The following is a 16764-nucleotide window of genomic DNA, read 5'->3' on the forward strand; positions in this document are numbered from 1 at the left end:
ACCAATCGGGTGCGAAATGCCTTGGTAGCTTTAGCTACCAGCGTCTGTCGCCCGGAAATTTCGTGTGGTAGCTAGCTAAAGCTACCAGCGTCTGAGGAACGGTTCCATGGCATTGCATGTCATTTTGCAACACTGGCGTAAATGTAATAACATTTACGCCAGTGTTGCAAAATGACACGCCGTAAGATAATAAAGTTATGATTTTATGCATTGAGAATTTATTTTTAAAGTACAGTCAACAGCACATCAGACTACACACTGACATATCTTATTCCGTTGCACTGAGGGCGATATTCGAACAAAAATGTGTAGTCTGATGTGCTGTTGACTGTACCTGCATTATGTTTAATTGTTTGTTTAGTATAAACAATGCGGATAACTAAATAGTGTCGGCATTTGCCTGTAATCGATTTTGCTCGATAAAAAACAAATATCATTATTATCTATTTACTGACTGAGGCATTTGTTTAAATTATAAATACGAACTAGACGTTGAATCGATCTTCATAAAAATCGAATCGTAATGTTCATCACTAAAACTGCGCTGGAGTGTCCTATCCCTATCAGTTCGGCCGCATATGTTCGTGAGTTTGGACGTGTGAAATAGCGATAACCGATCGTTCGCGAATTTTCGTCGTGGAGTGTGATTGTGCTTTTCTGTTCAGGTGTTTTTTTGTTTATTATGGATCGTCGCCGTAGTGTACCGTTTACGGCCAGCGAATACGGGAAAATGCTGATGTGTCTCGGTGAAGCTCGAGGGAACGCATCACTGGCCCTCAGACTTTACGTGGAACGATATCCTGGCGTTCGTCATCCACGGGATAGCCGCACCATTACGTTGGCTTATCAAAGGGTGCTCGAGAATGCTCCAATTGTGCCGCATCAGGAAGGAGCTGGCAGACCACTTCGTTCTCGTTCAGAACAGGCAATTTTGGATTTAGTCCGGCGTAATCCGCGCCTGGGAACCCGTACTGCTGCAAAGCAATTACGACGACACCATGGCCCACATGTATCGCATTGGAGTGTGCTCAAAGCGTTACACAAAAGCCGGCAACGCCCATACCGTATTCATAAAGTGCAAGCTCTGGTACCTGGGGACGCACTTCGCCGAGTAGCGTACTGCAGATGGCTGGTGAACATGCAGCGGCAAAATACCCACTTCATCTCACGGGTGATTTGGACTGACGAATCCACGTTCACGAGGAATGGCATGTGGAACCGGCGAAATGCTCACATTTGGTCGCAGACCAACCCGAACGCATTCCAGCAGACGGGGCACCAGACGCGCTGGTCATTGAACGTGTGGGCTGGAGTGTATAATAATAAAATACTTGGGCCAGTGTTTTTACCGACGCGCATGGATGGGCAGCGTTACTTGGAATTTTTACAATCAGAATTCCAGATGCTTGTGGACGGTCTAAACACCGAATTACTCGCAGAATGGGACGATATGGAGGATGTTCCCCTGGCCAGACTACCTATCCCATGGTTTCAACATGATGGCGCCCCTCCACATGCCGTACTTCGTGTTAGAGAACATTTACAAAATGTTTTCCCGAATCGCTGGATGGGAAGGTTTGCGCCTCATCCGTGGCCAGCTCGCTCGCCCGACCTGACCCCATTGGATTTTTTCCTGTGGGGCTACATTAAAGAACGAGTGTACGTCACCGAGTGTAACACTGCTGCTCAGATGGAGCAACGTGTTAGGGAAGCTTTCACTCAACTAAACCGGCACATAGTTGAAGATCCCGACATGATGCTCCGTCTACACGCAGAAACACTACGACGTGCACGAATCTGCGTGCAACAGGGCGGCAACCATTTTGAGCCGTATCTTATACGGCCCGAGAGAGAAACTGTCTAAGGTAAAATTTAAGAATCTCATTATGTACCTACTTACTAAAATCGTTATTCATACAAGTCAAGTGTTTATATCACAACTTACTCTTATTATGGCGTAGATGTGCGCGTTATAGGTATGGCGGCGAACACACAGTTGCGTTTCTTGCGCATCGCGCTGTTAGCAATACATTGCGTAGCGAAAAACAAAAAAAAAAATGAAAAATATTCGTTTTGCTTTTCCGGGAGAAATTACCTTTGATTTTCAAATATGAATTATGGTCTGAATCCACTGTTATCGTCTTCGGGTCGCTGTCACTACCACCCATATATATACGTAACATGGGTATACGGGTAATAATCACACCCGACATGCTATGACGTAGTAGGTACTATTTATCTTTATCATCCATGTATATATCTACAACATGTTTACAGTCATGTCGTCCGACAACAGTGATTCAATATTTTTCAAGTAATCTCACTCTACAGATAATTACTTTTTCGATCGTTGACTTTAGCGTGAAGTTAGTAACGAACGGTGACGCCTACCTACGCCCGGTACTGTTTTGTTGCTCTGACGGAGGTTGCAGTGCTCACCGTTTGCCAGTCGGCGTCGGCTCATCGCAGCTCCAGTCACGTACAACTCACTGGCGTTGCAGCACGCGCTACTTAGTCCCGCTTGAAAACCGCAAAAAAGTCAACAAACATAGTCTTTTATTCAGATTTGTCTCATTTTAAAGATCGCAATTTGAATCACTATTGTTCTAACGTTGTGAACTTGTTGACGGACAGTGTTGTGTGTGGCGTGGGGGTTTGTTTTGTGTGATATCAGCTGTGACGATGACCAAAGACCGCACCAGTGAATTTCAAATGGCTCGTGATTACAACGAACCGAATAGTGGAAAAAATCGCAAAAGTGACTGTAAAGGTTTTCAGATCAGCGGAATGGAGGAAGACTGTAATTGGATAGCAGCAATGGAGACCATTATTAAAGCGATTAAGAAGATACATAGAGAAATCTTGTTGACTATACAAACAGATAAAAGTTGTCAGAATGAGCTCGAAAACCTCATGACTGACATGCAGATCGCAGCGTTTAACCTGCGAGAGCGATTGCACGAGATGGAAAAAAACATAGAACAGAAAGAAAAAACGTACAATTCACTCGACGAAGTACCTTCAACAAAGAAATCAGAACCAGCAAGCTTGAGAATGATGCGAATTAACCATTCGACAATAAAGCACAAATTTTGTACGATAATGAAAGAGTACAATAGTATGCAGCTCGAATATAGGGACAGATGTCGTGAGAGGATTCGCAGAGAACTTCACGTCATTGGACGAGATGTGACGGATCACGAACTGGATGAACTTTTGGAGCAACCTTTGGAGAATGTGTTTGTGGACGCTCTAAACGAGCGGGCGCAGCTGACGATGAACGATGTTGAAGCAAGACATCGCGACCTAGTGAAATTGGAACAGTCAATTCGCGAAATGCAAGAACTGTTCCTGAACCTGTCGATCATAGTCGAGAAGCAACAAGACATAGTAGACCACATCGAGTTCAACGTTAGCGCGACTCAAAATTACGTTGGACGAGCCAAAGAAGAAGTCAGGCAAGCTGAAAGGACACGGATCAGGGCTAGAAAGAGGACTTTGTGTTTGCTTGTTGGATTGGCAGTTGTTGTGGCTGTGATTGTTGTTATTCTTTCATTTTAAAATTCAAGACTGTTTCATCCCTTATATATCCCACAGCTGGACAGGAGTTTCTTCTATGTCTAAGTACACTACAAAGACACGTTTAAGGTTAAAGTAAAGTAGAAAAATTCGTTGAGAAAAGGTAGTAATGTTTTTATTTTATTATTTCCGTAAGTTTTGGTTGCGATTAAAAATAACTTCAAGCGTAACACGCATGACACACTGCAATTATAAAATTGTTTAACCACAAATCCGCAAAGATTCTTCGCCGATCGCCGCAGTACTACATTGTTATAATGGTATGTATTGACTATATGTATTATTTTTGTTTAAGTCAGCGTGTTGGTCCATGTTTGGGATGGCCGTGAACTGCGAGCAGGGCACTTATTTAGCTGCACTCATTCCGCTACTGCGATCAATTAGCGGTATGTGTTTTAGATCTACGTTACCAAATAACCTCAGTACAGAGTGGGTACTAAAAAAATCGACGTTTTATTCGGTTACCGGAAAGTGCGCAAACCGGATTCATCCCCTAGTTTGCCGCTTAAAGGTGGAATATTTTCTTCAAATTTAAATGGGACCAATCTCTGAGGTAGGTACTTACTGTCTCTTTCCAACAAAAAAGAATTATCAAAATCGATTCACAAATTATCCGAAGTTATCGAGTAATATACATACAAACAAAAAAAGATAAAATACAGTCGAATTGATAGCGTCCTTCTTTTTTTGAAGTCGGTTAAAATATGGGCTGGCGTGACCCGATCACAGTGATGGTATTATTATATATTTCGTAAACTTTTAGTTTAGCTTTCTGATATAACACGAGTTGTTTAAACCAAAACGATAAAGTGTAAAAGAAGAAACACGCATAAACAGACACAAAGTAATGCACTTATTTTGGTATTTATCGTTATTTTAAACTTAGGAAAAGTAAGCTTTAAATTAAAATTAAGTAAGATTTAATTTATATTTATAAAACTACGATCTGTGAATAATCTAATAAGTGACGTAATTAAATATGAAGGTGTACCTTCCCACGTAAAATGCTTTGATTTAACGTATTTAAGTAGATCACAGTCTTAGGCTCAACTCACACTGGCGCAGAGTCGAAGCGTCGCGTCCTGTTTTTCAACTACGACGCTTGGCGTCGCGCGACGACATTTGCGCCCGGCGGTCGGCGTCTGTCGCCTCACTGCGCTCGAGTGTATCCGCCCGTTCCCATATTTGCAGAACACTTAATAATGGGAAAATAGTGAAGTATAATACACTATGGGCGAAAAACAAGACGCGTCGCAACGCTTCGACTCTGTGCCAGTGTGAATTGAGCCTTACACCTTCTGTGTAGTATCTACAGTGAATGTAAGTACAGTCAGCACCACAGCGATCATTAACGTTTTATGTAAACCTAGTGGAAGGAATTTATTGTATTTTTTATTCTTATAGCATTCAAGAGCAAAACTATATGTATGTGTATATGGGTAAAATAAACGTTGACAGCTTAATACGTTCTATAACCCTCTTCACTTTGTGTAGTGTTTCACACGTAACTAGCATCAAAAGTATTTCATAATTAGTACATACGAAAACAGATCAATTTAAAACCACGTTTTCCGTGTTGAGCCTCTCGAGACGGTAATATCAGGCAGTATGAAACTTGTGTTAAATGTAATTATGACGTAACATTTCCTGTTAGATCCCCATGACTAAGAGCGATCACAGCACTTCGCCGCCAAGACTCGCGCGCACGGGCCTTTCCCGGCGACCGTTCTCAACAATAGCTGTTTACATTAATTACATTAATAACCTGTTGTGGCGTGAATCCCGCGCAAACCACGCTGCGAGTCCTTGATAATATCGAAGGGAATTCCTCGACAAAAATGTTACTCTCAATGTTTTGAAATACAGATTTTTATATTACTTTACATTTCAGCGTATTGCTTGAATTTGAGTAAAACAAGGACCTTCCCGACTAACAAATTACCTACTCTTGTTAATCGAAGCTCTTAATTCTTCGAATCTTGAATCTTTGAGAATGTAAGTGCAGCTTACAATGATGCCAAAACAACGTCAAAAGCAAACATAAAAAAGTCTTAAAAAGGCGCACAAGATTAAATTTTATGATCTTAACCATAGCACATCGACAAGTAAGTATGCTTAAAAGAGCACAACATATGACTTAAACTCTAATTTAAATACTTAAGTCTTAATAAAGTTCCAACCGCTCTGTGAAAATGCGCAAATAAATATTATTCATGTAGGTTACTAATGCTGGTGTTAAATTTATTGGAAGCCCGACAAATGCTTGACGCTCTGTACGCGATGATTAGCATTGATTAGGATACCAATTATTTCTTTATTTAGTTGGAATTCCCAAATAGATATTATTTACCGTTTCTGCAGACATGATGATTCGCCATTTAATATCTCGAGTCTATTGTTATTAATTTAGGGTAGAATTGGGTATTACCGCACGGATATTTCGCGCCTTTGTATATCTCAATAAATACACGCTACTTAGAGTTAACAGTGAATTGTAAAGTACGACAATTTTATTTGGCAAACATGTTGATTGGAAGAAGGAGTAGAAAAAAAGAAACGAAGTTACAGAAAACCTGCTAAGAGAAAAATTTCGAAGCAGCGTTATTTACGTGAGAAGGAGAAATTTGTACATTTCTGCCACCTTACCTATTTCTGCCGCCAAGCAATAATGTCAGCATTGCTGTGTTCCAGTTTTGAAAGCTATGAACGGTGCTGGTGAAATTACAGGCACATGGGAATTGTCAACTTATGTCTCAGAGTGACTGGCGCAGTGGCAGAGTCCCTACGATCTTTGCGATTTAAAGCTCTGGGAGGCACTGCAACTGTTATGGATAGGCGTGTCGCTTGGTAGTTAGGCGTCACTTGGTATAATAAAAAAACATATAAAAATTTAGAAATAATAAAGATAAGCAAAAATTACAAAGGAAAAAATAAAACTTAAATATATCGAAAGAATGTATAGACAGCAGTGAAGTATTTTTAAGATTGAAGATGTAAACGTCTTCACTTTCATTCAAAAAGCTACTAAGTCTGCCAGTTCTTTAAGAAATCTTTTTTTTTAAGAAACTAAATAACAAAGAAGGCAAATATTATTCACCTATCTATTTGTTTAACTTTATTTGTTATTAACATTTTAATATTCGATTATCTTGCTGTAAAAGATAAGAATCTAGACTCTTTATTAACACACACGAGTATATGCCAACTTAAATATTTGTTTTTGTATTTATATCACATAAATTTATTGGGGCACGGTTTTATTAGACCTGAGCACGATATTATCGGACCAGTTCGATAATAGCGCGTTTTCCCATTTTTGGGTAATTTGCAACAATTGCCTTTGGTATTTATTTATGTTCATTCACCTGATATGGACATAAGAACATAGAAACAGCTAAAGTGAAGTGGGGGGTTTAGGCGAAAAGTTCTCGCAATCAGCGTTGCCAATTTGTGGGGAATTCCCCAAATTGCGGGAAATTTCAACTACATTGGGGATTTTGTGGAGATTGGCGCTATGTTCAGAATGTAACATTTTATTATTTTGTTTAATCTATCGATTGCTGATGCATCGTTAATTTGATCGTTACTGTTAGAAACACTTGTTGAACTATATCGACGCGATTTTCAATATCGCACATCTCTCGCATTATTAACAAGCAGCTTAAATAGAATTATTATCGGAGCACTTGGTTCTGAATTGTAAAATGACCAGTCGGTGCGTGTTAAGTTCGCGATCCTTGCTCCCACTTTGGCCAATCCCCGATATGAAGAAAAACTAAATCAGCTATTGATAAATAAAGCCGAGCAGTTGGTACTTCCACACCGCAACTTACCACTCGTCAACTTTAAATTAAATATTAAATATAGGCCGAAACTTAATTTACTCATTGATTATTTCTAACATAGTGCCACCAAATGGGCAACAACATTAAGTTACTTAATTTTGTACGGCAAAGAAAAAATTTTTTTTTTTTTTTCAAAAATTGATTAATGTGAAATCTCGTTAAAATAAATAAACGATTTAAGGTCATCTAATTTTATAATTTGCTTTACATTTTACATTTATGTTTACATTCACAGCAAACGTAATAGACAGGTACATTTTGAATTTGTGAATTCTTTATTATATTTTTAAGCGATGTATTTGTAATATAAATAATGAAAACTCGATGTGTGGGGAATTTGTGGAGAGGTTCATATTGAACTTTGCCTTCCCCAAATTTGAGGATTTTAACCGTGATTTTTTTGGGGATTTTGAACAATTGGCATTGAGCTTGCAATATACTTACTTATAAAGAATAGCAAAGAAAAATACTAATTTGTCACTCGATACCCAACAGTTTTCGTACAGATTTTGAAGAAACTGAAACGCAGTGTATGGTTCCGTGGATTTAGACATACAAAAACATCCCTTTCCGTCTCTTGGAACTACAAGACAGAAATTGTGGCGGTGACGGAAATAGTAGTTTAGCAGAAATTTTGTTTTCTTCTGGTAATAATTGTGAGTTTGAAGATGTCTCAAATGAAAACACAACTCATAGTTGCGGTAAAAATATTTTTAAATGCTTTTGTAAATTGTTGCTCTTGTAAGTTATAGATAAAACGGTATGTATTGAATGTGATGCAAAACTGTTCATTTGTTGTTATCAATGTGTGTAAACACGTTATAAAATTATCAAAAATATTATGGTTCGTATGTATTGTATTTTGTCATTAACAAACCTTTAATCTACAGTTTCCCAACGTGAATATAGTTTATAAAAAGATTAATAAAAAATAATTTAATAATTCTGGTAATTAAAAATCGTCATCGTAGTTTGGTAATAGCTTCAGCTTGAAATCTTGAGCATCTTGAGTAAAATGCTGCAGCTTGTAGCAGAAAAAATGTTTCCACTGCCGCGCGCCGGTGGCCACTGAATGCATTGTGTACATCATAAATTCGTAAGTCTTTATTAGTTAAAAAAGTGTCGATTTCTTTATACATTGACATCACCATATTTATACTTTTAATTGTGTTGAATTTTTAATTTAAATAATTATTTTTGTCTTAATTCATAAAAATTTTAAGGGCTTTGAAAATTTATCGATAACCCATATACCTACATGCGTTATTATTCTATGCCTAGGGTAGGCCGGAGGCAAAAGTAACAGGGGGCAATGAAACATTGTCTATATTTCGAAAAAGGTTAGTCGTTTCACGCGTGTGTGCTTGTACTTACTCCTGAAACACTTTCGATCGACTGTTATAGGTCATTTTGTATTTCCATGTGTTCAAGGTAAGAGCATATTGATTTTGAAACACAAATTATTCAACTTTTAACAAAGAATTTATATGTGTAAGATGGTAACTAGGTTTCTAAAATATCAAAAATTGTGTTAATATTAATCTGTGTATGTATTTTACAGTAGTTTTGAAGATGCAGTTGTAACACATATGCCGGAGGCAATTGTGCCGTTACAATTGACCCACTGTTAGAATTGACCCTGTGAGCATTTTTTAAATTATATTTTTTATTGTTTTATAAAAAAAATAAAATAAAAGCATATTACAGCATATTATTTAAAATGCAAATTAACTTGGAGATTGTGAAAATGCTCAAGTATCATTAATACGCGTAGATACCTTCGATTAACGACTTCATTTGCGCCGCAGGCAGAGGAGAAGTGCTAAGAATAAAGAGCACAGGTTTACGGACAAGCCCTTCCTTAGAACATAGTCTGCAAACATTTTATATTGTAATCTATGATATACTAACAGATACTTTAATATTATGCTCTGGGGTTAATAGTAACAGAGGGAGCAGTTGTCACAAACAACATCTCATTCAAACTAAAAACTAATTTTTGAATACAAAATTTCGCATTTAGGTTAATTGTGTTTAGAATAAGTATATTATAACATTGACTTTTTAATACCTATAAGTTTTTCTGGATTAATTTCAAATTCCTGGCAGTAAAAAGCATTGCTATTAAAATTAAGACAACTGTTTTTGTTTGTTTAATTCTTTGAGGATGGAAAAAAGAGGTTTAATTACATGTTTTTAATTGTCAGTATTATTAATACTGTCGTATCTCATTAAAACATGACTAAAATGAGGTTCATTTTAATAATAAAAACATTCGTACTTTTTTATATTTTCGCTGCGTTTTATTATTTTCAAATGGTGTTATTTCTATACCTTGGGGGGCATTAGTAACAAATCCCCCGTCTCACAAAACCTTTAAAATCTACATTTTCAAAGCTTATGCTTTGTTATTATTATTGATTAATCACTAACAAACGTTTGTTGCCAAATATATTTACCTTACCTTACACGGGAAATATTTTAAGGGTATGTATACGTTAAAGCAGTTCTATAATCGAAGTGTGCCTAAAAAGTGTTACTTTTCCCTCCGGTCTACCCTCCATATTGACAAAGACTTACCTGCGTATATATCTATGTATATACATATTTTATCCCAAATGCAGTAAGTAATAATAATAACGTACACACTCAACATATAGTACTTATAGTAGGTATTTAAAAAAAATCGTAAGCCGCAGTATTTGCTTCAATTCACAACATAACTGACTTTCGGTATCATAACTGTCATAGATTGGCACTGTTCAAGATTTGAGTCACAAAATATTGGCGCTCCCATAAATTAGTACGTTACCATACCCAATGCTGACACAGAGCAGAATCAATACTAGAAGTCTTATATGTTGTGTCCAAATCGGGACTTACTTAAGAGACTACAAAACTATGTGATGACTAATGTACCTACTATGAGTAGATTTTGAAAAAAACTCATTGATGATATATTTAGATGCAAGATGCATCGGTATTCTTGGCAATTTGAGTAGTACAGATAGCTGCAGACAGCACTTTAAACAATTTAAAATTTTGACTTTGTGTTCTATATATATTTTAGAAATTTGTAAATTTATTAAACAACACCCTGACTTTTACACTAACACTGACGACCTGCCTCAACGACACACTTTTAGACCACGCAATAGATTGCTTCTGCCACGATCTCGGCTACACATATATAGCTCAAGTCCCCACTCGATGTGTCGGTGAGGTTATTCAATGAGCTCCCGCCCATTATCAAAAGCGAGGAAAAATATTTACTGTTTCTAAATAAATTTAAATTACATCTTATTAATAAATGCTATTACAATTGAAATGAATACTTTGATGACAAATAAAAATAATAATATTATAATAAATTTGAATAATAAATAAATGTGTTGTCAACGATCCTCATGTAACTGAGCATGCGGAGTCGTTACAGCTTCGCAGAGATATAGCGTCTCTTAGCGTATTCTATCGCCTGTACCACGGTGAGTGCTCTGAAGAGTTATTCAACCTTATCCCTTCCTCTCCTTTCCATCAGCGGACCACCCGTGCCGGACTGCGTTGCCACAGTTGGACGGTCAGTTCAATACCGTCCCGCACTAAAAAGTTTGGCAATTCGTTTTTATGCCGAACCATCAAATTGTGGAACCAACTCCCGGCGCATGTATTCCCTCCCCTCTATAACATCGGGTCCTTCAAATGTAGTGTGAAGAAGCATTTGGCCAGACCGGCAAAATGATAGTGACGGAGTGAAGATATTTGTGTTTTCCATCCGTTACTCTCATCTCTGGACTGTATTCGCACTTTCCATCAGGCGCGGTGCAGTCATTTTGCCGAGTCACAATAAAAAAAATAAAAAAAATACACTATAAAAATATGCTACTATAGTAGCAGTACAGTAGCATGACTTTATAGTATATAATTATATATCTATAATTATAATCTAATTAAATTCAAACTTTCAAGTGACATAATTCTACTCATAATATGACGTATTTCTTTATTATTATATGACATTTTTTTAATATTATTATTTGATAAATAACAATTTTAATTAATAATTGAAACCTCGGCCTACCTCTGCTGTTATTGTTGACCCTAATAAAGGGCTCATATGTGTAGCATTATTTTAAATTTAAGACATGTTTACCATATGAATGCAATAAATATATTGAGTATTGAGTATTTACGACTATTTTTTTTATTGTATTATTGGTCGCAGCAGCTTGTCACGAGCACTTGCGAAAGGTCTAAAAGCGGTCTAAAAGCAGTATTCATGAGAAGTCACTAAAGTTTTACGTCGAAGTAAACTCAATGTTAAAGTGCGAAGGGAACGCTTCACCAGCGGTAACATAAAACAAAATGGGTATCTATCGTTGAGATAACAAGTAGTACGTATTACCTTAATGGTACCTATTTAATATTAAAAATATTACTACCTCGTCTTAGCGTAACAACACAATTCCTGCAATTAGTAACATTAAATAACAAAGGTCGCCTACGTCATTCAGTTGGTAAGGAAACTCATCCTCATCATAGACGTAATAGTGTGACGAACCCTTGTAATACGTGTACATAATTTTAAATACATACACATACATTTAGCCACTGTGTTCTTACGGTGTCGTAATATAGGTTGTTATTGGTGACAAAAACGAGAAATAGTTGCATTTCTAACATTATTTACGTATACAAGTACGGCGAGGTATCCTGTACTATCACGGGCACGGAGGTCTCTCTTTGTAATTTTCAGGCAAGTTTTGTGTACTCAATTTTGGTGAGAATTTTTATTATTTATAGACTCGAATATATCATCGTGAAATATTAAATAATATTTCAGGTTACCACACTTGAATATTAAATAATACTTTATGATGGTATTCTACAAATATTTAAACAAACCTTTTACACTGAAGATCTGAAATAAGACCGTCTAAACTATGAGTTTAGCCATAGGCCCCTTTTCGTAGGCTGGAAATGTTACCTATTCCAAGTTTTGTACGTAAATCTCAAAACAATAGCCAGTGTTCAGGAAAGCAATTGTCATGATACCAAGTAATATGAGAAAGGCCGAAAAGACAAAAGGACAATATTACTTATATACCTTATAATATACCTATACTTAGTAATACGTTATTTCAAGGAAATGTTACAACATGGCTAGTACTAACATGTACACGTACAACAACATAACAAAACTTCAAATTATCGCTGATAGAACAAAAATCTAGAAAAACTAAAGAAATCGCTTTTGGTTTGTGCAGCATCAAAGAAGTTTTCGTGTAACAATAAAATGCCAGGCAACCACACCAAACAGGGTACCTTTCTTTAACTAGAACTTTTTTTGTACGTACAAATGAGTGCCAGAGCAATAGAATTCTCTCTGAGGCAAGTACACTCAGTCCAGGAAAACCCGGGTCCTCCTCATCCAACATATTTCTTAATAATGTAGTAGGTACGTATTAAGAATTAATATTTCATTAACGTTGGTACCTACATTTACTTTTTTGTGTGCCGACAAGGGCGGTAACAAATGAACGAGTGCTGCACTTAGATATTGGTTACTAACTTGTCTAAAACTTTGTCCTATTTAACGACATCTTATACCTACAAATAAAACAATTTTATTTACATTTCAACAAATGAATCGAAGGAAGAAAAGGAATGTTTACGTTAGGCGGGAATCCGCGTGAACGCAGTGTTATAACACTTATATTTAGACAATTTAAATTGGTCAATGGCGAGAGACAGTGCCGCCGCCAGCGTCGGCGTCAGCCCCCGTCGTCGTCGCTTAGGCAATATTCTCTACGAAATTTGGAATGTAAGTACTTTTAATTTACATTTTTGTGTCAAAATATTATCAAATACATGCGTATGGGTAGTAGACTTTGTATTCCCCGGCCCTTATCCCGCAAAGTAGAAAATCACCTACAAAACATTTGGAAATACTCATCACGTTGTTGTCCAACTATAGGGTGATTATGTTATGTGCGTTATAATAAGCCTTTGTACATATACGAGTTACATAATTAGTATTTTAACTGTTAGACTTTATATGAATAGTTTACAAACAACAGATTCTGTTTGCCAATATGCAGAGTATCTTACTTCAAAAATACTCATCATACAATCCCACGCCATTTCACACTATAGTCTATTTTCTTACTCATTTGCATATCTCAAGGTGCGTTTGGACCAGAAAGTGTGTAAATAAATAAAGCTTGCGAGGGACGCTTAGTGCCGTGCGCTTTTACGACAGGTCGCAGTGGGACAATGCAGGCGCGCTCGCAGGGATCGGCTTCGGCGCGCTGCTGCTCGTCCTCGGCCTCGCAGCCGGCATTTGGTGGTACTGCAAAAGGAGGCACCGCAGCTCCTCGCAAGGACACGGTAACTCATCCTTCTATTTCTCATTTATTATCAAGTCGATGGTTTATATTCAACCGTGAGAGTTACATTATCAGTAACAGTTAAGTGGACCAACCCAATCCAACATGCCCAGTTGTGAACAGTTAAGAGAAAAAAAACTTTCTGTTCCTTATTTATTTATTGTAACATTTAGAAAAATTAGATATTTTTAATGGTTTCCAGTGATAACATTGTCTCCTGATCCGAAACATCAGCACTCGGTGTACACCCAACAACCCAGCGGCTACCAACAACAGCAAACCGGTTATTCACAGCAGCAAACCGGTTACTCGCAACGCCAAACTGGCTACCCACAGGTGCCAATGATCCAAAACGATGATGTTGCTACCGTTGATCTCGAGATAAGCGACGCGTTCTCCGTGCCCCGAGTCGCCCCAGATCGACCTGCGGCAAGACCAGTGGGTCGCGCCCAGAACACTGCGACACTGAACGGTAAGATCTGTTTAAAAAATTGCGAGTTCGATTTTAACTCAGACATACGATGTAGCGATGTTTTACTTGTGTGCTAGGACTGGATAAGCTATTTAGTTTAGTATAATTGTGTGGTTGTTTGTTACTCATTAGGTACAACTCATAAGGAAAATGGAAGTAAATAAATAAATCGTTTATTACATAAAATGTACTTGGCTATAAAAACCCCGCAAATCTGCAGAGCAGTTTATTGGCGGGGACTCACTCTTATTATAAGCAATAAACCTAAGTATATGCCTACTTTACCTATCGTACCTACGTCATAAAATACTCTCATAGAAAGTGCAAAGCGTTTTTCGCTTTCTTTTTGAATGTTAATTTAGATAAATTATTTCTAGTTTTTTGACCAACGTAATTTATAGTTCTAAGTATAATATAATAATATTCTTCATGGTTAACAGATCTAGTGGTATAAGAATGTTCAGCACAATTCTTAAACGTATCCCTTCTATATTCCTCTAAAGCTAATAAACCGAGAATAATTTCACACAATTTTTGCATCATTTTTCCTTTGCATTTTTATCCACCAACAATTTGAAGTACCTTATTAGTAGTTACGTATACGCCTATGCCAGATGAAGTTATCGTGTAACTGAAAGATTTTTGCCTGCATAAGTCGATATTTATTTGGGTTCTTGGCCTTACATATAAATAAAAAAAATATAAAAACATTTTTAATGAAATACTTTCCTTTTTTAAATTTCAGTGTCGAGTGCGTTGGCGCCGCCCGCCCTTCCCTCTCGCGCGCCGTCTCCCTTCAGTCCCATGCGGTCCCCGCACGAGCTCTACGACTGATACAATGGAAATACTTCGTCCGGTTACTTAAAAGTGACCAATTATAAAGAAGGCTTTAATAGGTAGTTCTTGCACCGGTTGAGTAAACCCCCATATATCTGTGTTGGGCTCTTCTTTTACATTAGTTTCTTCACAAAATCAATTGTAATAGCTTAAATTATTTTATGATGTACCTAGATAATTGAGTGAATTCTTATACTATAATACAACGCATTTCGTAATATAATAGATAGGTAGGTAGTAATATAATAAATAGCTCGATGAAAGTAGGTAAATCTCTTTTAGTTAACTCATAACAAGTATGAACTCTTCAAGTAAATTTGCCAGCACTATAGTAGGCACTTAGGTTGAGAACATACAGGGATTGTGACCACCAATTCTAAGTTAAATTACTTTATTACTTAATACTTTATAAAATAAACGCAAAACAAAAAGCCACGTGATTTTTCTTTAAAAAATGCCAAAGAAAAAAAAAGTAGATTTTTCTCCAGTAACACATAGGAACTTCTGCTGCCGGAGGCATCAGGTGCAACATCAACTTAGGTATAATGCAGATGACGATGGGTCTTATGACTTATAAGATACTTATGAATATTATATTTTTTGCAATTAATTTTCAATACAACGAAAAATATGTGTTTTAAATACAATATAATGACTTTAAACTGTTTTTCATTACATGTCAAATCGATAAAAATCACAAAATCATTTTGAGCAACTTTTGAGGTGAAATACTCTGTGCGTCGTCCGCTTCCTGTGCGTAATATTTATAAATACTTGTGAAAGTGTTATTTTTGATATATAAAGTTGATCTCAAGTAAAATAATTAATCAGAGAAGACTGAATGTTAATAGCAGTAGTCATAACATTAATAATAATGAGTAGAAATTATAGTTCCTCAACTAGGTCAATGTCCTCAACTAAGTAATTTGTAATAAGGAGACTGAACTTTAACTAACTTCAATATAAGGCAAGGTTTGATTTTTTTCTATTGTTTATTGTCAATCGAAATGTGATTAAGGGTTCATATATCTGGGAATAATATATCTGGGATTTGAACAAATAAATAGTACAGGAATTTTCTTTGTTTTATTCTAATTTTATAAATGTACGAAATTAATATATCTATATAAAATACTATATTTTCTCATCTCTTTATATTCCCAATCCAATTAACAGTTTGTCCGACTTGGAAAATAGAAATAATTTACTCCGTGAATAAGCAGTTGTGTATACAATAAACAGTGGGACTCGAACTCCTACCTTAGCCATCATCATGTGCGCTTGTAATACCAGTGGCATTACCCAGTCGTTGATAACACTCCAGAAGGGAAGGAAGCGAGAAAAGTAAAGGTAGGGAATTAGGGCACCGATACTCTCCAAAACCTTAAGCAATGCAGCATGCTGCTAAAATACTAACAAATTGTGAGTTTCGACTGTATAAAACATTAGAGATTAGCATCATTAAGAAGTGTATTTTTAGCAAAAACTGCAATCACAAATGGAACTCCCTTCCGGCACATGTCTTCCCCCCCTCTTATGATATGGGGTCCTTCAAACGAGGCGTGAAGAGGCATATTGCAGGCAGGCAGGGTGGAGGCGGCTAGTGCAGTGAGGATTCCATCGCTGCACTAGGTTCCTTCGCGTT

At 36.8% G+C, this 16764-nt stretch overlaps 2 protein-coding genes across 2 annotated transcripts; both read left to right on the forward strand.

Annotated features, from left to right (window-relative positions):
• The first annotated feature begins 2461 nt into the window (after positions 1 to 2461).
• On the forward strand, positions 2462 to 4216 carry LOC113238587 (syntaxin-like). The gene has a single exon (XM_026475414.1). It carries the CDS (start codon positions 2683 to 2685, stop codon positions 3559 to 3561), a length of 879 nt encoding a protein of 292 aa, XP_026331199.1. The 5' UTR covers positions 2462 to 2682; the 3' UTR covers positions 3562 to 4216.
• An 8937-nt stretch (positions 4217 to 13153) lies between these two features.
• Positions 13154 to 15574, forward strand: LOC113238589. Its single transcript, XM_026475418.1, has 4 exons — positions 13154 to 13245; positions 13684 to 13811; positions 14013 to 14282; positions 15028 to 15574. Coding segments are annotated over exons 1-4 (489 nt in total). The 5' UTR covers positions 13154 to 13243; the 3' UTR covers positions 15117 to 15574.
• The last annotated feature ends 1190 nt before the right edge of the window (positions 15575 to 16764 follow it).

Source organism: Hyposmocoma kahamanoa, unplaced genomic scaffold (assembly GCF_003589595.1).
Source record: "Hyposmocoma kahamanoa isolate Upper Pololo Valley unplaced genomic scaffold, ASM358959v1 97, whole genome shotgun sequence".
NCBI lineage: Eukaryota > Metazoa > Arthropoda > Insecta > Lepidoptera > Cosmopterigidae > Hyposmocoma > Hyposmocoma kahamanoa.

What these genes read in the sequence shown, in the direction of transcription:
- LOC113238587 (XM_026475414.1), top strand. Translation starts at nt 2,683, where the DNA reads ATGACCAAAGACCGCACCAGTGAATTTCAAATGGCTCGTGATTACAAC.
- LOC113238589 (XM_026475418.1), top strand. An exon ending in CAGCTCCTCGCAAGGACACG is followed by an intron (nt 13,812 to 14,012) that starts GTAACTCATCCT and finishes AATGGTTTCCAG; the next exon opens with TGATAACATTGTCTCCTGAT. An exon ending in GAACACTGCGACACTGAACG is followed by an intron (nt 14,283 to 15,027) that starts GTAAGATCTGTT and finishes TTTAAATTTCAG; the next exon opens with TGTCGAGTGCGTTGGCGCCG.